This window comes from Molossus molossus, unplaced genomic scaffold, assembly GCF_014108415.1.
Source record: "Molossus molossus isolate mMolMol1 unplaced genomic scaffold, mMolMol1.p scaffold_m16_p_21, whole genome shotgun sequence".
Taxonomy (NCBI): Eukaryota; Metazoa; Chordata; class Mammalia; order Chiroptera; family Molossidae; genus Molossus; species Molossus molossus.
The window spans coordinates 32179886-32202465 of NW_023425357.1; the positions used below are offsets into that span (position 1 = coordinate 32179886).

At 45.9% G+C, this 22580-nt stretch overlaps 1 protein-coding gene and 1 pseudogene across 3 annotated transcripts; one reads left to right on the forward strand and one right to left on the reverse strand.

The window, feature by feature from the left end:
* Positions 1-3817: 3817 nt before the first annotated feature.
* On the reverse strand, positions 3818-6287 carry LOC118639578 (annotated as a pseudogene).
* Positions 6288-6293: 6 nt separating this feature from the next.
* Positions 6294-22025, forward strand: MARVELD3 (MARVEL domain containing 3). Of its 3 annotated transcripts, none has more exons than XM_036273938.1 (3): positions 6294-6685; positions 8264-8397; positions 21250-22025. In XM_036273938.1, exons 1-3 carry the CDS (start codon positions 6294-6296, stop codon positions 21885-21887), a joined length of 1164 nt encoding a protein of 387 aa, XP_036129831.1. In that variant the 3' UTR covers positions 21888-22025. The 3 variants fall into 3 exon arrangements, with proteins under 3 accessions (XP_036129831.1, XP_036129832.1, XP_036129834.1); XM_036273939.1 differs by having other exon boundaries at positions 8270-8397; XM_036273941.1 differs by lacking the exon at positions 21250-22025 and adding an exon at positions 16152-16762 and having other exon boundaries at positions 8270-8397.
* Positions 22026-22580: the final 555 nt, after the last annotated feature.

A 22580-nucleotide genomic window follows, 5' to 3' on the forward strand; every position in this document is an offset into this window, starting at 1 on the left:
TTGGATTCAGATCCTTGTTTTTCATTACCTTCATTACTTCATGTCATTCCCTCCTGGCCTGTAGTGTTTCTGCTGAGAAATCAGCTGATAGCCTTATGGGGGTTCCTTTGTAGGTAACCTGTTGCTTATCTCTTGCTGCCTTTATGATTCTCTGTCTTTAATTTTTGGCATTTAATTATTATGTGTCTTGGTGTGGGCCGAGATGCATGTTTTGAACCAAAACTGCAATAATTGAAAAAAAAGTAGAGGCCAATATTGACTAAGTCATGGAAGGTTTTCTGGTTATCATTTGCTGAGTGGCAAATCACCCGCAAACTTAAAGGCATTAGACAACCACTTATTATGCTCATGGATTCTGTGGGTCGGGAATTTGGAAAGGCCCAGTGGGAACGGCTTGTCTCTCCTCCACAATGGTAGGAACTGAGCACCAGAACACCTACATGTGGCTTTTTCCTGTAGCCTGGGATTCCTTACATTTTGTGGTTTGGGTTTATAGAGGAGCATCCTTAGAGACAGCCAGGGAGAAGCCTTTTAAGACAAGCCTCAGAAGTCATTCAGTGTCACTTCGATCACATTCTTTTTAGTGCCAGCTTCACAGGCATGGGAAGTCACCCAGGATCCCATGCTTAGAACCCCATGCTTGGTTTAATGCACTGCTGTCACCATCTTGAAATTCTTCATAATATTTGACAAAGGGGCCCACATTTTAATTTTGAATGGGGCCTTGCAAATTATGTAGCCAGTCCTAATTCTCTTTGTCCAGGCAATCACAGAGGCCTGCTCAAGAATAAATCAAAAGTTTTGTGGGCAACACTCAGGGCTCTGTGGAGGTTGAGGCTGGTCAATCGGTAGTAGTCCCTCTCTGCTAGGTTGTGTTTCCCCAGCCATCCACTGGCTGGGCCTAGAAGTTAGAAAGGTGGATTGATGCAGACTGATCCAGGGGTGGGATTTTTTGCTGAGCAGCTGAGCTGGAAGGAGAGGGCCAGGAGGTCATCAAGGATATTGAGGAGAAAGTAGTTCAGATGGTTCATCAAGGGGTTCAGACTGAGGAGAAATATCTGGAATACCAGTTAATTCTGTCAGAAGGGAGAAAATTAAAAATGTAAGGCCCACAAAGTCCTAGTGATGTCCAAGAACAGATGAGTGGAATGAAGGCAGCGATGGGCAAGAGCCAGCTCACAGAGCAATTGTTAAATTTTCAGGAATTTTGTGAGCCAGTTGTTAAACCACTGGTCACTTGAAATTGGACATGGAGAGAGTAATGACACCATGGAAACAAGGGATATTGGTCTTAAGATTTCAGAAAGTTCTGTGTGATGATAATGTTCTACACTGTTAAGGCCAGGGGATGGCTGAAGAGGAGAGGAAATGCAGTTCCTTGGAATCAAGTAGGTTAGTGTGTTCATCTTATAGCCTCAGTGCTGATAATGGCAAGACTTGGGGTGGAATGAGGCACCAAAATCTTAAGTGAAATGAAGAGTCCGGTGGGCCACTTCATGACATCAAATCAGCAGAGCAGAAACTGACAAAATAAGTCCTGTGACAAAGACTTCTTGTTGTCCCTAATCATCCACTCTCCCCCTCACTCTCATAGCATGAAAACCCCCAATTTTTAGCTGGGTACATGGCTACATTTCCCAGCTTCCTATGCAGTTACCTATGGTCATGTGACTATCTTCTGGCCAACAAAATGTGAGCAGAAGGGATGTCTGCAACTTATGGGTCTCACTCTTAAAGCAAAGTGGAGAGTTGTTCCTGGTCCCCATTTTTTTTTCCTGTAGACTGCAATGTAGACACAGTGGCGAGGCATCTTAGACCTTACCAATGAGGGTGACACCTGAAGGGTGGCCTGGACTTGAGTAACTTCACAGAGCATAGCCACCCGATCAGCCCTGACTTTTCCGAGAGAAATAAACTTTCTACCATGTTTGTTTAAGTTCTTTGCACAGTGGATCTCTGGCCTACCCAGCTCATCTTATAACCTAACTATGACAAACTTCAAAGGAACAGGGGATGCACAGAACTTATATGCATGTAATGCATGAACAATGGACATGGACAACAAAGCTGGGGACAGGGCAGGGAGGGAGGAGGAGGAATCAGTGGGGGGGGGGAGGAGAAACATCTGTTGACCCGTCCCGCAGGTTGAGCAACGAGGACTCTAGAGGGGGAGTGAGGATGAGGAGGGACAAGAGACACAAGAAATGGAGATAAGACAGGGTTGTGATCAAGTCCCGTTTATTCTGGGGAAATCCACACAATATATAGGGCAAGAAGCAGAAAAACAGGAACATTTGTTGCCAAGCGATAAGTTTGTAGTAACCACCCCGAAGCAATAAACAGAACATAACTGGCTGAGTAAATGGTTACTTAAAGGAATGCAGAAACATTGTATACAGAGATATCCTGCCTTGGGGCAGGAGATGGCAGAGCAGATTGTAACAAAATGGATGCCATCCAAATAGTCTCCCACAATCTGTAACAAAAATAAATCAATTAATTTAAAAAAAGGAACACGGGATGACTCTGAATATGGAAGTTAACAGAACTTTCCTAGTGGGACTCAGGAGCGAGCAGTCTCCATTTGAGAGAGCATCAAGGGAAGTGAGATCTTCAGGGAAGAGCCGTTCAGGCACAAGCTGAAGCCACAAAAATTGATGTGCACATAAGGATATTTCTCCTGATGTCAAAAGCACAGCTTGAAGGGACTCCCACTGGCCAAATTTGGGCAATTTTTAAGTATCAAAAAAAAAAAATTAATGGATTATTTAGACAGTAGGGGAAATTTAAATGTGGGGTGTATTTTTTATAATATTATATCAATGCTAAATTTCTAGACTGTGATCTTTGAAGTGTGGTTATTTAGGAGAACATTGTTCTTCGGAGATGTATGTGGAAGTATTTAAGGAGAAGAGTCATGTGTCTGGAACCTAAACTCAAATGTTTCGTCAAAAAAGTTTATTGCGCCCTGGCCGGTTTGGCTCAGCAGTTGGAGCATCGGCCTGCGGACCAGAGAGTCCCGGGTTCGGTTCCCGCTAGGGGCACGTACCAAAAAAATTAAAAAAAAAAAAAAAAAAAAAGTTTATTGCTATAGATAGAACAAATGTGGCAAAGTGACAATAATTAGTGTAAGAAGGTAAAGATACAAAACCAAAACAAATGAAACAAAAAGGAGCGCTGGTATGGAAGGTTGCTTATTCCAAAAGAGTTCCAGAGGCCCAGAGGAAAGGTCTGAGAGAGGAAGGACTTGGCCACTTCACAAACCATCCTGTGTCTATTTGCTCACTGGTGGTCCTCAATAGGCATAGTTGTCCCAGGCTCAGAACAGGGCTTTGCTCAAATAAATATTTGTGGAAGGTCCTATGACTGGGCCCCATCCCTCCACTCTGGAAAGAAAGGCTGGTGGAACTCAGCAGCGTTTCTGTGGGATGAGGGCTGATGTCTGGGCAGATAGGCCTAGATAGGCCCATCTTCCTGGGTTTCCTCCTTCCTCACTTCTTACTTCTTAATCCTCTGGCATTTTATTTATTTTATTTTTTCAATATTTCCAATCATAATTTACTGCACTTGACACCAGACTTTATAACAACATTGTTTTTGTTCTTGAAAATAAGGATTTTAACTCATAAGGTAAATTACTATAACTGGAATCTCATATGAATAAATTCTGCTAAATCAAATCTCTAAATTTACTTAGGTCAATTTGATTCAAGTAGAAAGAAACCTATTAATGCAAAAAGTAATTTACCTGGGCTATTGTCTAAAAAAGGTCTATATTTTTTAAAAAGTGCAGGAATATCAAGATATTTTTAAATGCCTACCAAAAAAAGAAACTAATTAAATAAACACTAAAGAAGGAAAAGGCTACACATTCCAATTTATGCTCTTTCTCAGCAAGGGCTTCTTTTTGACAACGAAGAAATCTGCTAACATTGGAGTGAGTTGTTTCCTATCATCTATTTCAGCTGCCGATCTGCCATTGTTATCTGCTAGCAACATACAAGTATCCTCGACCATTTTAGAAAGCCTTTCACCAGATTCTTTATCTGTTATCTTATCTAGTAGGGATACTTCTTGGACTTGAACAGGCAAAGAAGCTGTCCTCTGATGAACTGCTGCATCACCTGAAGCATTTTCTAGCTCTTGCAATGCTCTAACGAGATCTAGAGTCTGTGGTGGTTCACTTGGAGATCCCAGAGAGGAACCGTTTTCATTTTCATCCACCTTTATCTGTTCATAAGTTCGCTTCCCAGATTTCTTATCGCCGTACAGAGCTTGCTTAAGTTGTTCTAATACATCATTTTCATAAACAGACCTTTCTTCCCAAATAGATAACACTCTTCCAAGCTGCTCCTTACAACTTTCACCCGTTTCACTTGAAACATGCTTGAAAGCCTCCACTATAACTAGTGCAAAATATCTGGTAAACTCCGGCAGCTTCCTTTGCTGTTCCGAATGACATCACTGGCTGGGTGGGGAACCGGGAGCTTCCTGTTTGGTCCGGCTTTCCGCAGCCCCGGCTCCCACACGGTGAAGACGCGCGAGTGCTCGCGGTGGTGGTGAGCACAGGGACAAGGTCTGCGCGCCCTGCTGCGAGCGGCCCGATTCCGACAGCTTCTCCAGCGCGCCTCGGAGAAGGCGGCCGTCCCACGTGGTGGGGCTGCGGGGAGGAGGGTTTCTCCGCGCTGCCGTGGCCTCGCCCCCTCACCCCACCCTTCCCCACGCCCCCGCCAACGCCGCGGTCACTTCCACGACCCACCGCAAACCAGCTAGAGGGCGTTTGGCAGGCAGTCTCTCTGGCATTTTAGCTCAAACGGTTAGGTTTCTCTGTGGCTCCGCCTAAGGCTTTCTTCTCCAGTCTCACTCCCTCCCTCCTTAGGTGAGCCCCTTCACTCCCAAGGAGAATCTCCAGCCCCACCCACCCCACATACTCCAGACTCATTCATATATCCAATTGCAGCTGGACATCTACACTTGGATGAATCAATGTCACTTGAAGTTTAATATGTCCCAAATGGAACTCTTCCATTTCCCCCAGACCTGGTTCTCTTCAGTATTCCCATCTCAGTGAACGGTGCTTCTTACTTCCCCTCACCTCCCCACATCCAATCCATCTTGCAAATTCTTCCTCCAGATTATAACCTGGACCTGTCTTTAGCCAAGGAGCCTACATAAGAATGGAACCCTGTCGTCTTAGCCTCGGGGCCCAGATCTCGTCCTCCTCACAGAAGCCAGAGTAATCTTTTAAGACATAAATCAAAGCACGTCACTATCCTGGCTTGAAATCCTTCTCTTGGCATTCAGTCTTCACCATGGATATCCTCCCACACCATCTGCCTACCCCACCTCTCAGCCTCATCTCATCTGCACTCACTGCTGGCTGCAACCTTCTTGTCCAGCTCTCGGCATTACTCGGCTTCTCTCTTTCTGGGACATTCTCCCAGCTATCCCCAAGGCTACCTCTTTTCATCTCAACTCCAGTGCCCCCTTCCTAGATCTATAGGAAGAAACCCGCCCTGCCCCTTAAAGTTTAGACATTGTTTTCTTTGTTGATTGTGTTCTTCCCTGACCCTCCACCCCACCGCAGACCTGAAGCACCACACAGGTAGAGTTCACCACTGTATCTACAGTGCCTGCTGGGCTAGGTGCTCGCAGATGTTTATTGAAAGAAGAAATTTATAGATGGCAATTTTACGTGTTTTTAAATATCCGTAGTTGACAAAATAAAAAGTTGCCACTTCTGTGTAGTTCGTCATGTTTAAAACATTAGTCAGGGACTATTGCAGCAGATCAGTTGGCCTCAAGCCCGCCTACAGCACAGTTGTTCTAGGGATACAGGAGAGGAAGGGAGGAAGAGAGAGGTACAGTGATGGCTGGGTGGCTGGGTGACTGGGTGAGTGGCTGGGTGAAGGCTTGGATGGGCGAGTGGATGGGTACATTCTGGGAAAGTAAACCCAAGGTGCTGAGCGCACTGAGAGCTCGCTTCCCTGGGCCGATCACCTTGCGGGGTCAGGGAGGGAACTCTTCCGGCAGACGGGCGCCGTGGCTGGCGGTCGCCGGCTCCCCTTGGTGCACAGCACGAAAGTCCTTAGGCCCCGGGCCGCGCACAGCTGCGCCTCCTACCGACGCGTGCGCTCAGGTGAACGCCCTGCAGGCCCGCCGCGTAGCGAGTGAGAGTGCGCGCAGGTGAGCGTCCCGCCCCGCCGCGCCCCGCCCCCGGGCTTGGCCACCTGCCGGGGAAACTTGTGATTGTTGCCCTCGAGTCGCTCCGGGGCGGGACACGGCATCGGGCCATGGGAGATACGTCGGGTACTCGACAGCCCCGGACCCGGCCGAGAGAGCGAGACCCAGACCGGCATCCCCGCCCTGACCGAGACCGCCACTCCGAGCGACAGCGGGACCGAGCTGGGGACCGGCGCAGGGAGAGAAACGGAGGCGAGCGGAGGGACGGGGATCGGGACCGGGACAGGGGGAGGGACCGAGACCCTCGCCAGGACAGACATAGGGTCGAGAACCATCGCCCTAGTGAACAAAGAGTTTGGGAAAAACCCCGCCAAAGCCGGACGCGAGAGGGACCCGGGCGACCCACCTGGGACACAGCTCCAACCCCCTGGCCTGCGCCTTGGGAAACCCCAGAATCACCGCCCCACAGGAAGGAGGGCTTCGGGCGCCGCGGACCTGAAAGGTGAGGTGGGGTGCGGGGGGGCCCCTACGACCTGGGCGCAGGTGTCCCAGGCCAGCTTGCGCTGCTCTGGCGCCCCCGGGCCACTTGTAGGAAGCCGGTTTAAAAGAAGACAGTGGATTCCTTTGCAGTTTTTGAGGTGACTTGGAAAGGAAGGAAAACCTTATGCCCCCACTTCTTGACCCGAACCCTATTAATAAAGCAGAAACCACCCCTGTTAGCAGTGGCAGAGCCGGAGACTAGTTTAGGCAATAGAGAGGACTTCAGGGTAGGAAAGGAAGAGGTGGGAAGAAGAGAGGTAGATGGAGTTAACCTGAGGCTCCTCCCTGATCCCCCACCACGTGGTCACAGGACTGCCCCTTAGGGTTTTCAGACCTTTTTCCGGCGTTACAGAACCAGCCTTCCTCAAAGTGCCGATTTCTTGGAGGCCAGGGCCTAATAAAGTCAGCCCAGTGTCGGGTTAATAGTTTAATGTGTAACCCCTTCCAGAGATATATGTATTTCAAACACAGACAGCTGGAAGAATTGACACTTTTAACCAAAGACTTAAATCTACCAAAAATTGCCCATTGAGAAGCAAAGATCCCCTCCCACCCCCACCTTTGTCAGTGAGGTCTTCTGGGCAGCCTCATTCAGATTCCATGATTGTTTCAGACTCCGCACCCGCTTCTGTCTGGGCAAACTTTGCCATTCCTGCCTGCTAGAACACAGAGTTCCCATGAGGCCCATGAGTTGAAAGGCTTGTGGTGTTCTGGGAGACTGTGAGCTGGGAGAGGGTGGGGGTGGAAGAGAGGACAGGAGGTGGTCCTAGACCCCACCGAACATCCCATCCAACCCCACAGATACTCCTGAATGTCCAGATTGTGTGCCAGTCCAACAAGGAGACAGGACCTGGAGTGCTGACTTCCTTCTGGTGTTTGATACCTGCCCGCTTCTCTAAGGAGTTAGGCTCCTCTACTGTTGGACTTGCGGGTTTAAGTCCAGTCTCTCTCCCTGTTGTGTCCACACAGCGGGAAAGCTACTATCTTGAGTTTATATTACGTTATCTAAAACCAACTAGACAAACTATGACAAAAGGTGTGCCCAGATAGAGTCACAGGGACTAACTATTGTGTCCCTGATTAAAGCTACATTGCATTGCAACTGTGTGACGTGGGGAAATACAGAGCTACATATTTGCTTACTTTATAAATGAGTGTCCTAGCCCCCAGTCCGGGCCTCAGAGTCTTGTGAAGGCAAACTAGTTCTGAAGTGGCCTGGTCCACGCTGAGCTGAGAAATCTCACAAAGAAGGCTCCCAGCTACTTGGTTAGATGGCGCCCCAGGCTGACAAACCAGCATGAAGGCTGTGCTCAGAAATAAAGGAATAAGTAAAGGGGGTAGTTAGCGGAGTTGGGCCAGGTGTGTGGATGCCCACTGGGGTAGCTAAAACAGAAGATTCCCTGGGGTATGAAACACTGTAGCAAATTTTGTTTCTGTTCTGCACATGGTTTGATGTCTGGACACAGCATGAGGTGTTCAGAGTTCTAATACTGAACAAGCTATTGAAATTGAGGCCCCTAATGGCCATGTATGTTTTTAGTTATAGTGAACCTACTTCAGGGAGATATCTGCCCTCGAACCCCAGGCCTGGACGAGAGAAAGTGGAATACTCCCAGTCAGAGGCCGAAGGACTCCTAGAATGCCACAAATGCAGATACCTGTGCACTGGGAGAGGTGAGTCATTTTGGAGGCAGCTTGGCCATTTACTGTCGCTGGTGGTTCTGAAAGGGGTCTGAACTGGTGAAGCAAAAGTTCAAGCAGAATTGGGTTCCTGGCATTTTCGTTTCCATGCCTGCATGAGGTTCTTGTGTTCTAAAATAAAAGATAGAAATGTCCGGAAGGTGCGGTTAGGTTTCCTGTGCTTCTCCTCACAGGTTCCCCAGGGTCTGGTGAGGCGAGCAGCCATGTTTGCAGTTTTAGGCCCAGGTGAACTGCGGGGGTCTACAGGTAGAGCCAGCTCTGAGCTGCCAGCCGTCAGGGAGCTGAGTGGAGAGGAAAGTCCCCTGGAGGGAGCAGCTGGGTTGCAGTTCACAAGAGGTCTGATGCCCAAATTCTTCGTCATGGCTTTTAAATTTTGTTGGCTGAGACCCACAGTAAGAAGTGTATTTTATATTCAGACCAAGTTCACGCACACACACCAATGTGTTGTGAAACACTACTTACCCTATTACATACCAAGTGCATAGGGAATTTCTATTCTATTCTGTTTCAACAAAAAAAACCACACTTATTAGCACCCAGAGTTTGAAAAATGAATTAATATCATGTGCCAACTCCAATGTGGTTTCCCCGAGTTCCCATGCTGGCACCAGTCCTGGCCTTGCCAGCAATGAAGAAAATCTGGTTTGTCAGGGTGATCCCCTTATGGCTCACATGGTTGGGTGAGAAATTTTCCTAGGCTGCGTATGCGTAAGGGGGGAAATTTCTCAGCCTAAGGGAGAGGAGTCATGGAACTTATACCTGAAAGTGTGTTTTAGGATGATTACAATGATATACATGATTATAGGATTACATGGAACTTTCATTGAAGAGCTCTAGGCAATCCTGGTACAAGAATCTTCTTGATATAAACAATAGGAATCAGCCAGGCTGGTTAACAGGTTTCTCTATAGAGGTATGTTTTCTTCTGTAGTTGATTTACCAAGAGGAGAGGGCAGAGCTTCAAGCTCCTGACAAAGCACACCTTGATTTACCTTTGATTGCTTCTGGCTGTTTGGCTTTGGGCCTAGAGGTTGGGTTTCTGAGTCAGATAGTGAAAGGATAGCTCAGCAGCCAGAAGCTAACAAGTGAGGGCTTAGACTGGCAGTGGTTCTCAGCCTTCCTAATGCCACGATCCTTTAACACAGCTCCTCATGTTGTGGTGGCCCCCAGCCATAAAATTATTTTCGTTGCTACTTCATAACTGTAATTTTGCTACTGTTATGTCTTAGGCGACCCCTGTGAAAGGGTCGTTCGACCCCCAAAGGGGTTGCAACCCACAGGTTGTGAACCGCTGGCTTAGAGAGATCTCTGTACACACAGAGACCCATATAAATGCACAGTATGGTGTTAGGTTGAGAGAATGGCCATTAAACACCAGGAACTCTCCTCAAGCAGGAAATGCATGCCTGGATAAAGGTCACCCGTCTTAGCCTTCATCTTTTATGATTTCTTTTCCTTATCAGTGAAATCATGTCCTCCTTCCTCCAGCAAACTAGCAGAAGTGGGAGGCAGCTGTGGCCCTCTCCAGCTTCTGGGGGAGACCCTGAAGTTTGGGCTCTGGGTCACCCTAATTTAGGACATTCAATGGAACACTGAGAGGCCTCCAATCCACTTTTACAGGCAGAAACTAAAACCTTCAGGTGCTGAGAGTAAAGATGAGATAAAAAGCAAGTACAGGTGTCACCTGTGGATATCAGATCACCAAGAATCCTGTCTATGTGTAGGTTGTGCTAATTCATTATTTGGAGGGACCAGTGAGTTGTTACATGTTCCCTGGGAAGACAGTACATTTCCTGACCCCTAATTTGTATTTGGAGCAGCTTCTCCTTTCCCTTTTGTTCGTTCCCTCTCCCTTTAGTGCTCAAATCATCAGAGAGAACTTCACAGGAGAGAGGAAAGCTAGGCCAGCCTAACAAGGAAGTTGTTAAAAAATAATTTTTAAAAAATGATGATGTAGTAGATGAGTGGATAAAAAAGCTGTGGTACATATACACAATGGAGTACTATGCAGCTGTAAGAAAGAAAGATCTCTTATCCTTTGAGACGACATGGAGGGACCTGGAAAGTATCATCCTAAGTGAAACAAGCCAAACAAAGACAAGTATCATATGATCTCACTTATTTGTGGAATATAATGAACATAACAGTCTGAGGAATGGGGTGGTCCCAGAGATGTGGAAGTGGGGTACAGACTGACAATCCCCAGAAGAGGGGGTGGTGGGGGACAGATAAACCACAGAGCTTATATGCATGTGTGCATGAATAATGGACATGGACAACAAAGCTGGGGACAGGCTGGGGAGGGAGGGGGAGGAACATCTGTAACAAATAAATAAATTTTTTAAAAAGAAAAAGAAAAAATTATGACGTTTGCATTCACTTTATAACCCTACTTACAAAGTTTAATTTCATTTTCTCCTGAGAAAGTTGTAACCCTAGAGTTAGTGGTGCTGACTTGTCTCTCATTTAGGTCAGAGCAGAGCCTGGAGATTGATGGGTTTTTTCTTTTTTTTTTTAATATGTTTTCTTTTTAAATCTTTTTTTTCTTTATTGATTTTAGAGAGAGAGAGAGAGAGAGAGAGAGAGAAACATTAATGAGAGAGAACATCAATTGGCTGCCTCCTGCATGCCCCCCACTGGGGATCCGGCCCACAACCTGGGTATGTGCCCTGACCAGGAATCAACTCAACAACCTCTTGGTACATGGGTTGATGCTGGGAAGATTCAGGGGGCACAGTTGTGAGGTTTTCCCTACAATTAATATTCTCAGTCCCCCTTATTAGGTATTTATCTAATACCCTAACCCAGTACCTATCCAGACTGAGCTTACACCAAGATTTCAATCCATGTTTGACTTTAAGAGTAACTCGTTAACAGATCCAAAAGATGCAGGGCAGGGCAGGGGAAGGACTGACCACAAATGAACTACTGCTTCTTAGGGGAGATAGAGGGATTTATCAGATACCCAGATTCCTTCAAGTGTCAAGGAAGCCCTGGAGAGCCTCTGAGCCTTTATTTTTAGAAACAGATACCTCTGGACATCCCTCCAAGCCCTGGTGATTGTTTTCTGGTTCTGTTAAACCTAAAACAGGAATAAGGGGCTTGTGGGTGCCCTCGCCCTCTCCATATTCCAATAAGAAATATATAGCAGGTATTTGCTCCCATTAGCAAAACATTGGGAAAAGTCTAAATGTCCTTTACATTGGAATTATTTTTTAAAAGTTTTTTTTCTTTATTGATGTTAGAGAGAAGGGAGAGGGAGAGGGAGATAGAAACGTCGATGACAGAGAACACTGATGACAGAGAACATCGACTGGCCGCCTCCTTCATGCTCCCCACTGGGGATCAGGCCCACAACCTGGGTATGTGCCCTTACCGGGAATCAAACCAGCAACCTCTTCATGTATGGGGTCGACCCTCAAACACTGAACCACTTACATTGGAATTATTTTAAATCATCGTGGTATTCTTTACATCCCTGAATATTATCAAGTAGATTTCTTTTTGCTGAGATAGAAAAAATGTTCACACTGTTTATATATATATATGTGTGTGTGTGTGTATATATATATATATTAAATTTTTTTTTATTTCTTTTTAATCTTTATTGTTGAATGTATTACAGATGTTCCTCATTTTCCTCCATTGATCCCCTCCTTCCCCCTCCCGCCCCCCTCCCTTCTTTTCCCACACTATTGTCTGTGTCCATTGGTTATGTATATAAGTTCTTCGGTTTACTTCTTCCCACACCCCAACTCCTTTCCCTTTGAGGTTTGTCAGTCTAGCAATGAATTTGTACTTCTTAATCCCTTCACCCTTTTCACCCATTCCCCCAAACCCCCTCCCATCTGGCAACCAACAAAATGTTCTCTGTATCTATGAGAATGTTTCTGTTCTGCATGTTCATTTTGTTTGTAGATTCCATTGTCGATAGATATGTATTCATTGCCATTTTGTTTGTTCATATATTTTATTTTTTTCTTCAAAAAGACCCTTCAACATTTCATATAATAACAGTTTGGTGGTGATGAACTCCTTTAACTTTTTCTTGTCTGGGAAACTCTTTATATGGCCATCGATTCTAAATGACAACTTTGCAGGATAGAGTAATCTTGGTTGTAGGTTCTTGGTTTTCATCACTCTGAATATTTCTTGCCACTCCCTTCTGGCCTGCAGTTTCTTTTGAGAAATCAGCTGACAGCCTTATGGGAACTCCCTTGTAGGTACCTAGCTGCCTTTCTCTTGCTGCTTTTAAGATTCTCTCTTTGTCTTGAACCTTTTGCATTTTGATGATGATGTGTCTTGGTGTGGGCTTCTTGGGGTTCATCTTGTTTGGGACTCTCTGTGCTTCCTGGACTTGTATGTCTGTTTCCTTCACCAAGTTAGGAAAGTTTTCTGCCATTATTGTTTCAAACAGGTTTTCAATTTCTTGTTCTCTCTCTTCTCCTTCCGGTACCCCCAAGATGCGAATGTTGGCACGCTTGAGGTTGTCCCAGAGGCTCCTTACACTATCCTCAATTTTTTGGATTCTTTTTTCTTTTTGCTGTTCTGATTGGGTGTTTTTTGCTTCCTTATATTCCAAATCAATGGTTTGCTTCTTGGATTTACATACTCTACTATTGAATCTGTGTAAATTATTCTTTATTTCAGCAAATGCCTCCTTCATTTCTGACTGTGCATCCATCATTTCTGACTGGTCCTTTTAGATGCTCTTGAGGCCCTCACTAAGTTCACTGAGGTTCTCACTAAGTTCATTGAGCATCCTTATAAGCAGTATTTTGAACTCAGCATCTGTTAGGTTGCTTATCTCCATTTCACTTAGTTCTTTTCCTGGGGTTTTGTTCTGTTCTCTCATTTGGGACCTGTTTCTTTGTCTCCTCATTTTGGCTGCCTCCCTGTGTTTGTTTCTGTGTATTACTTAACTAGCGGTATGGGGCTAGCTGAGACCAGATGCTGCTCGTTTGAAAGAATTTAGGAAAACCTGAAGTAGGATCCAAGACAGGTCAATCCTATGCTTAAGCAACTGGCAACAGCTTGGGTGGGCCTGAAAGTTGGGTGGGACAGGGCTTCAGGGAGTCACCAGGGCAGGGCAAACAGTGTGAGCCAGGTTGCTGGAGTCCCAGATATGGCAACTGTCTGCCGCCCCAGGGAAGGGCTCACCAAAGGAAGAAAGGCCTCTGACAGCACTTTTGTCTTGGAGAAAGCCCCCTCTCCAGCCCTTGCTCCAGTACCAAACAGCTCAGTTCTTCCCTGTATGTCTCTGGTGCCCCTTGAACTGCCTCCCCTCCAAGCTTAGAGGGAGTGAGTCCGATAAATCTGTGCGTGGACCCTTTAAGGAGCTGCCTGGGGCTCCAGCCGCGTCAGCTTCCCTGAGCTTCAGTTCCTGCTGGTTTTTCCAGCCAGAAGTTATGGGGATTCTCTTCCTGGCACTGGAACCCTGAGAGGGGCATCTGGTGTGGGACAGGGACCCCTCAGTCCTCAGGGAGGACCTTCCCAACCGAGGTGCCCTCCTGGTTTTTTTTTTTTTTATCCTCACCCGAGGATATTTTTCCATTTTTTGTACAGATAGAGTGGGAGGGAGAGAGAGGAAGGGAGAGAGAGAGAGAAACATCGATGTGAAGGGACACATCGAGTGGCTGCCACCCGCACAACCAACCAGGGCCGGGGACAAACTGCAACCGAAGTACGTGCCCTTAGCAGGAACCGAACCCGGGTCTCTCCGGACCGCAGGCCGACGCTCTAACCACTGAGCAAAACTGGCCAGGGCCCCTCCTGATTTTTATCCGCCACACGTGGGTGTGGGACCAGCCCGTTCGCCTCCGCCCCTCCTACCAGTCTGGAAGTGGCTGCTGCTTTAATTTCGTAGTTGTAGGACTTCCATTTAGCTCGATTTCAGGCAGTTTTGAATGATGGTTGTTCTGTAGTTTAGTTGTAACTTTGATGTGGTTGTGGGAGGACGCAATACTGCGTTTACCTACCTGCCATCTTGACCGGAAGTCGAAAAATATTTTTTTAAATCCTCACCCAAGGATATTTTTTTCATTTATCTTCAGATAGAGTAGAAGAGCAAGAGAGAGACAGAGAGAAACATCGATGTGAGAGAGACATATCAATTGGCTGCCTCCTGCATGACCCCGACCAGGGCCAGGGTCTGAACTGCAACTGAGATACATGCCCTTGACCGGAATCAAACCTGAGACTCTTCGGTCTGTGGGTCGATGCTCCAACCACTGAGCCAAACCAGCCAGAGCCACACTATATTTTTAAGTGAAAATAAAGGTTATATAAATAGTAGATAAAGTAGGACCCTGTTCTTACCTAAACAAGCAAATAAACAATGGCAAAAGTTATGCATATATGGCAGAAATGTCCAGAAGAAAAACTGGGTTTTTTGGGGTTTTTTTATTGGTTGGAATTTAGGTAATTTTTACATTATATATTTGTTTTATTTACATTTTTTTGTTAAGTATATGTTACTTTTATAATAGTGCTATTTGCAAATTGTAGAGTGTAAAGATAATATTTGAGAGTTCATCATTTCGATTAGAGAGTATGTAGATGTAGCACAGCTTCATATACAGACCAAATGGAACCAGGCACAAAATCTGGTTCTCTAAAGGCCAGGGAGGTGCTGACAGCCTGACCTCAGTCCGCTAACCCCCTGGAACCGTTCCAGCACGCACAGTTCCCAGCCCAGGAGCACCCAGCTTTGTACCATGCTGAGACACTCTAAAGAGTACAAACTGTATGATTCCATTTCCCTGAAATTCTAGAAAAGGCAAACTGTTCCTAATGGCAGAAAGCACATCAGGGGTTGCCCGAGGAACGTGAGGGACTGATCTCAAAGGTCACCTTTCTAGGGAACTTTCTGGCAGATGAGATGGTCTGCATCTTGATGATTACATGATTGATTACATGCCAAAACTCAAGCTGTTTGCTTAATGCGGGTCATTTTGTTGAGTATGATTTATATGTCAATAACGCTGGTTTGAAGGAGAGCAGCCAGCTTTGGTAGAAGAGCTGAGGCCCTTTCTTTACCCAAGATAAAGAAGCTGGGGCGCTGAAAGAATGCAGCCCTGGGAAAATAATCTCGGCCCAGATGTGCTCTTTAGGAAAACAAAGTTACACTTTAAAGTCTAAGAACAATAAAACCAATTATGTTTCTTTAATTCCACAAGCCTGGTGGGTTTAATTAACTTAACTGCTCCTATTTCTAACACATATGAACCATGGTTAACATTTTGATGCATATCTTCCATACTTTTTTCTAACTTCACTGTAAATTTTTAAGTTCTATATTATAATTTCCTTCAAACTTGGAGACGTCTCCTCTTCAAAACCGAAGACAGCCACAAAACAAATCTAAGGGGAGGTAGCTATGTTTTAGTCTTTCTGCCAGGGAAGGGCTGGAGCAGAGAAAGTCCTCGCCTTCCATAGAGGATCCTTTTCTCTCCGCTGCTGGCCACTTTCTCCCACTGTCATCCTGCACCCCACCTGAGGCAGGCTGCTTTGCCCTTTTTGAGAGTTACTCTCTTCAGTCCAGAATATCTCTGACATCATTTCTGGAGACCACAGTTCCCTGCTACCATCTAATGCGGCTTTGGGTGTTCGGGCCTTCCAGGGGGCAGACGAAAGAGCCAGCTGCCGCAGGGAAGATAGCCTCAAGGTGGACATCTCCGAGTGCGAAATTGCATCTCTCAAAATGGTAATATGCCCTTCTTTTGCAGCCTGCTGCCAAATGCTGGAGGTTCTCCTGAACTTGCTGATCCTGGCCTGCAGCTCTGTATCTTACAGTTCCACGGGGGGCTACACAGGCATCACCAGCCTGGGGGGCATTTACTATTACCAGTTCGGAGGGGCTTACAGTGGTTTCGATGGTGCTGATGGGGAGAAAGCACAGCAGCTGGACATCCAGTTCTACCAGCTAAAGCTGCCCACGGTCACAGCGGTAATGGCCTACAGTGGAGCCCTTATGGCCTTCTGCTGCCTCCTCATCGCCATGGGCGTCCTGCGGGTCCCGTGGCATTGCCCCCTGTGGCTGCTGGTTGAAGGCTTGCTGGATGTGCTTATCGCCGGGGCCTATGTGCCAGCTCTGTACTTTTACTTCCACTCCCTCTCCGCAGCCTACGCCTCTCCCGTGTGCAAGGAGAGGGAGGCGCTCTACCAGAGCAAAGGCTACCGCGGCTTCAGCTGCACTTTCCATGGGGGAGATATAGGGGCTGGCATCTTCGCTTCCCTGGGCATTGGGGTCTTTGCCCTGGGGGCCGTGCTGGCCATCAGGGGTTACCGAAAGGTCAGGAAGCTCAAAGAGAAGCCTGCAGAAATGTTAGCGTTTTAGGCTTTTTAAAACAGTCTGTCAAATGTAAGTGATGTAAGTTACTCTGAATTGTGTTATGGAACTTGCCAAGGCTTGAAAAGTAACACGCCAGCTTTGGTGTCTGGGGTGCAGCCCCGGGTTACACAGACTGCCTTTCTCTGATGTAAAGCCTGGTCTGGAGTCCTCTGCTGGTGAGGGACCGAGAAAAATTATTTTTAAAACAAAAACTGGAGCCCAAGACCCACCAGGAAAGGCATGTGCTGCAGCAAAGTGAACTTTTTTTTTTTATCCTCACCCGAGGACATTTTTTCATTTTTTGTTCAGATAGAGCGGGAGGGAAAGAGAAGAAGAGAGAGAGAGAGAAACATCGACGTAAGAGGGACACATCAAGTGGCTGCCTCCCGCACGACCAACTAGGGCCGGGGACAAACTGCAACCGAGGTACGTGCCCTTAGCGGGAACCGAACCCGGGTCTCTCTGGACCGCAGGCCGACGCTCTAACCGCTGAGCCAAACCAGCCAGGGCACAAAGTGAACTTTTGATTAAATAAAGGGAGATAACCAAGTGAATTTAAAGAACCTTATCTTCAAAGTTCAAGAAATGCCACATGAGACATTTCAGCCCGAACTTTTCTAAGCACGGCTGTCTTAAGCAGATTAGCCCTGAATGTTTTCCACACTGCACTCTGTGGTCCTTCACTTCCTTAATGTTCTAGACGCAGGGGCTGGGGCTGCTAGGGAAACTCCTGTAAAATTTAAGTTGGAGGTAGGCGTGGGCTGAGGAAACAGGAATCAGATTAATTCACTGGGTTGCAAAGAAGCTATTCTAACAAGCCCCTTACCATGGCCTTGAAAACTCAATAAGTGTTTTGTACCTCTTATAAATGTACCATTGTACGAAGAATAAAACCCGACATCTGGAATTCAGGATCCATCCAGAATAACAGAATGTAAACTCTCCCAACAGAAGAATGCTACTTTTGGCCAGACTACTTCATGGGTTCTTATTACATGTTAAATTATGACTTACATTACATTACAATATATTCTTGGTACAAGTGAATATGTTCTTTGCTTTATGTGAATCTAATAAAAATCCAAAAAAAATTTTTAATTTAGAAGTGATGGTTCTCTTTATAAGACATTTATAATATTTTTCCTTTAAATACAGGCAACATCACATTGAAAAGGTGAGTTCCATTTGGGTTTAGAAAAGGAAATATGTGTGTGTGTGTATACACACACGTATATGGTTAGAAAGTTTCTTGAGGAATGCACAAGAAAGCATTAACAGTATTTGCTTCTGGAGAAAAGGAGATTTAATTTTTTTTTTTTTTTCATTTAATGCATGGCTTGACTGCCCATGTATTTTATTGTAGATAAATAAAAAATTTGACCTGCTCTCTTCAGTTTTTTCAGGGTTGCAGTGCAAAGGCAGAAGTAGATGTATAATTAAGCAGAGTATTAAATGACTAGCCACCAAAGCAACCTCCCTGAGATAGACACTATTTACAACAGAAACCTCACTTTCAGTCTCCACTTCCCTCTGCAAAGCTCGCTGCTGTCTTTCCAGTGACGTGTTCCATCTCTCAGGAGATAGACTGCTAGCTCTGGTCAGCCTATTTATTTTCTCCTGATGTCTGTCTCTCTCTGCACTAACAGAACAGCAGCCTGGAAATACCTGAGCCTGCTGGATAGTGATAGCTCAGCCAGATCAGGCTGGCTGGCACTGTGACAATATTCAGTGCCCATATTCCTTCAACAGACCATTATTCCTCTTGATTGTTGCAGTCAGTGGGCTAGTTGATAAGATCTAGATTTACTCCGTTTCAGCCTAGTAGATATTTGCTGCATGAATTATGACTCCACTGTTTTAACAGAATCTGTCCCAGAAGGAAATGTTCAGGTCTCCACATCCTATAGTAGGACTATATTCCTGTTTCTCCACAGGGGTGAGATAGTAACATGCACACAGCAAGAAAACCAAGGCAGAGAAAAGCAATGGGTAGGGGGAATTCGTTTCTCGTGAATTAGAATGATGTCTGGGTCAATTTACTTGCTCTGCTGGAGGGAGAGTGGCCAGTGGCTTCAGCGCCGGGGTGGAGAGTGGGCAGTTCTGATCTGATGTTATTTTCAGATTTAAATCAGAGGAATGTAGCTGCTCAACTGTCAGAGCCTTTGACTCCTGTGTCCTGTGGACCTCCTCGGAATTCATGTGGGCCCAGCAGGAGATAGAATCAGCAAGCCCAGTAGCTGTTGCCCAAGTCTGTTAGATAGAGATACTGGTATTTAGCCACCCAGTTAATAAATGTGGTGGTACGCCTACTGTATTAGAGGGTTTTCCTGATTTCCAAGAAGCCATGCTTCTCATAAATTTGTCCTATTCTTAAGTCTCTAGGCCCCTTCCATTTTATGTATGTTACTGAGTAGCATCACCACCTACTTGCATAACTGTTTATGATTTTCCAAGTATTTTCATGTACTTGCTTTCATCGGGGCCTTACCACAGCCCTGTGGAATGATAGGCAGGCATTATCTTCATTTGTCAGGTGAAGTGTCTGAGGCTTACAGGGACGGGTCAAGGTCCCAGGCAGTAAAGCGCGGGGATATGAGCTCTAGGTTCACATGCTGCTCTCTCAGTTTGCTGTCTGAACCCTGAGAGAATGGCGGGAGACCTCCCAGAAGTATACTTCGAAGAGCCTGGGGCCTCTCCCAGTTACAAATTAGAGCTGACCTTGGACAAAAAGACATTCATCTCCTTTACCTGTTGGCTCCTGCTGCCTCACAGCACTTAAACTTGTAAGAAATCCCCAAGGAGACAGCCTAGGTGTCCATCACCGAATGGAGTTGGAGGCCACGCCATGAAGAATGTGGACACTATAGGAGCTGATCTAAAAACATCTCTAGGGCCCTGGCCGGTTTGGCTCAGCAGTTAGAGCATAGGCCTGCGACCCGGGTTCGGTTCCCGCTAAGGGCACGAACCTCGGTTGCAGTTTGTCCCCGGCCCTGATTGGTCGTGCGGGTGGCAGCTACTCGATGTGTCCCTTTCACATCGATGTTTCTCTCTCTCTCCCTCCCACTCTACCTGAACAAAAAATGGAAAAATGTCCTCCGGTGAGGATAAAAAAATAAATAAATAAATAAAATAAAAATAAAAACATCTCTAGGAAGAATAAATGAAAAAAGCAAGGTGCAGATGAGTATATGTGGTGTGCTTCCTTGTGAAAAAAGCCAGGAAGGGGGATGGAAGGCAGATATGATTATGCTTTTATTTGCATAATGGAACAGTGTGAGTTATATTAGAAAATCATGAAAGTAGCTGGGGGTGGAGGACAAGGTGGACAGGGTCATGAATGATTTTTCTCAATTTATACCTTTTTACATCATTTTGATTTTTAAAAAGGTTTAAAATGTGAATATAGATTCATAAAATATTGCAAAAAATAGTACAGAGATCCTGTGTGCCCTAAACCCAATTTTCTCCATTGGTAAATCTTGCATAACTATAGGGTAATACCACAACTCTGCAAAGCTGAGGTGTCACCAGTTTCACACACTCAGGTCTATGTGTGTGGTTCCATGCAGTTTTATAACATGTAGATTCATGCAACCATCATCATGATCAAGTATTGAACTGTTCCATCATCCCTTGTGCGCCCCTTTATAGTCACACCCATCCCCTCCCCCCCACTCATCCCCAACCCCCAACCACCAGGCATGTCGTTCTCCATCTCGGTCGTCGTCATTTTGACACTGTTATATAAGTGGAATCATACAGTATGTAACTTTCTGAGACTGGCTTTTTCCACTCATCATAATTCCCTTGAGATCCATCCAAGAGTTGCCCATATGAACAGTTCATTTCTTTTTATTGTTGAGTAGAGTAGTCCTTGGGACGGGTGTACCAGATTGTTTAACCATCTGCCCATTGCAGAGAATTTGGGTTGTTTCTGATATTTGGCTATTATGAATAAAGCTACTATGAACATTGGTGCACATGTTTTTGCGTAGACCTAAGTTTTCATTTCTTTTTTTTTTTCTTTATTGATTTGAGAAAGGGAGAAAGGGAGAGGGAGAGAGAGAGATAAAAACAATGAGAGAGAACATCGACTGGCCACTTCCTGCATGCCCCTCAACTGGGGATTGGGCCCACGACCTGAACATGTGCCCTGACCGGGAATCAAACTGGCGACCTCTTGGTGCATGGGTCAATGCTCAACCACTAAGCCACACCGGCCAGGCTAAGGTTTCATTTCTTTAGGATAAGAGCTCAGGAGTACAGTTGCAGGTCACATGGTAAGTGTATGTTCAGTATTTTTTTAAAAACTGCCAAACAATTTTCAAGTGACATTTTGATTTTTCAAACACATGAACATTGAAAAACAAACCATGTTAATGTTGAATCTAACCATGTCCTTAAAATCAGGTCACCTATTTCTCTAGTCTGACCTAGAGAAGTTTCCTGGGTGAGTGATGTTCATGTTAAATCCCAAATCTCTCTCCTCCTAGGTGTGGTACAGATAGTGGAGGTGATATTGAATGGCATGGTTCTCATGTGTATCGTGGCTTCCTACTTTGTCCTTGCTGGATTCAGCGCCAGCTTTACCAGTGGCGGCGGCTTTGGGAACAACTATTACTCACCATTTGAGGGCACCGAGCTGGAGCAGGTTCGGCAGCTGGACCAGCAGTACACAGTCCTCCGTGCACCCCTGATATATGGCGGCGTGGCTGTTTCTCTGGGGCTGGGTGTCCTCACCATGGGTGTTTTACTCCAAGGAGCCAAGAGTCTAACCAGACTGCCAAGGAAGTGGCTCCTCCTGGAGGCAGCCTTCAGCCTCCTGGCAGCAGTGGGCTACTGCACAGGCATCGGTGTCTACCTCCACGTAGCCTTGCGGATAAATGCTACAGATACTTGCAAAACAAGAGAGAGGCTCTATGCCCGCAAAGGTCTCACCTGGATGAACTGCCAGCTGGCAGGCACTGATGGAGCAGCAGCCACCTTCGCTTGTCTTCTGGTGATAATGTATGGAACCAGCGTGGTGCTGGCCCTACGGAGCTACCGAGAACAGAAGCACTACAAAGACAGCCAAGAACAGCACAGAAATTACAGTGAGGCACCGGAGTATCTGTGGTCTGGAACACTCTGAGTCCTTCTGGAACCTAAATGTCAACCCACCACCTCCCTGTTTCTCTCAAAAAGATGGGTCCTTTAAATTCGCACATTTGACAACTGGTGTTTACACCTACGTGATTTTATGCGTGCTCTCTCTGGTACCAATGCAAAGCTAGATGGTTATCTCATTTTCCTATCAGTAAGCTTTCAAGCTCAAAGGTTGGGAAAATCTTCACCTTGGCTACAAAGAACATCAGAAGATTAGGTATGCCCTTATTGTCTTGCTCCCTTACCAAATGGTAAGGTAATGATACTAATGGCCAAGTAGCCAAAGAAATTCTGAAAGTTGAGAACTACACATCAGGGTAGGAGGCCCAGCATTAACTATTGAAAGTCAGCGAAAGAAACATGCCATTTCCCTTTATATTTGGTCTCAGGGAAATTATTTTAAAGCAGCTGTGTGACTGAATTCTAAATGAGTAATTACATTCTGACCCTCTTCTAGAGAGAAACTGTTCTGCCCACAGGGCAGTGTTCCGTGGCTGCCTGCATCCTAAGGAGACCACTTCCATTAGGGATGGGAGGCTGGATTTCGAACACATGAAGAGAGGTGCTCTCAGCATGCGTGTTCCTCCTCAAGATTCCTGCATTAGGGCTGAGAGAAAATGTTTTGTTTTTTGCCAGCATTCCAAGTTAGTTTCTTTTTTGTTGCAAGCCATTCATCTGG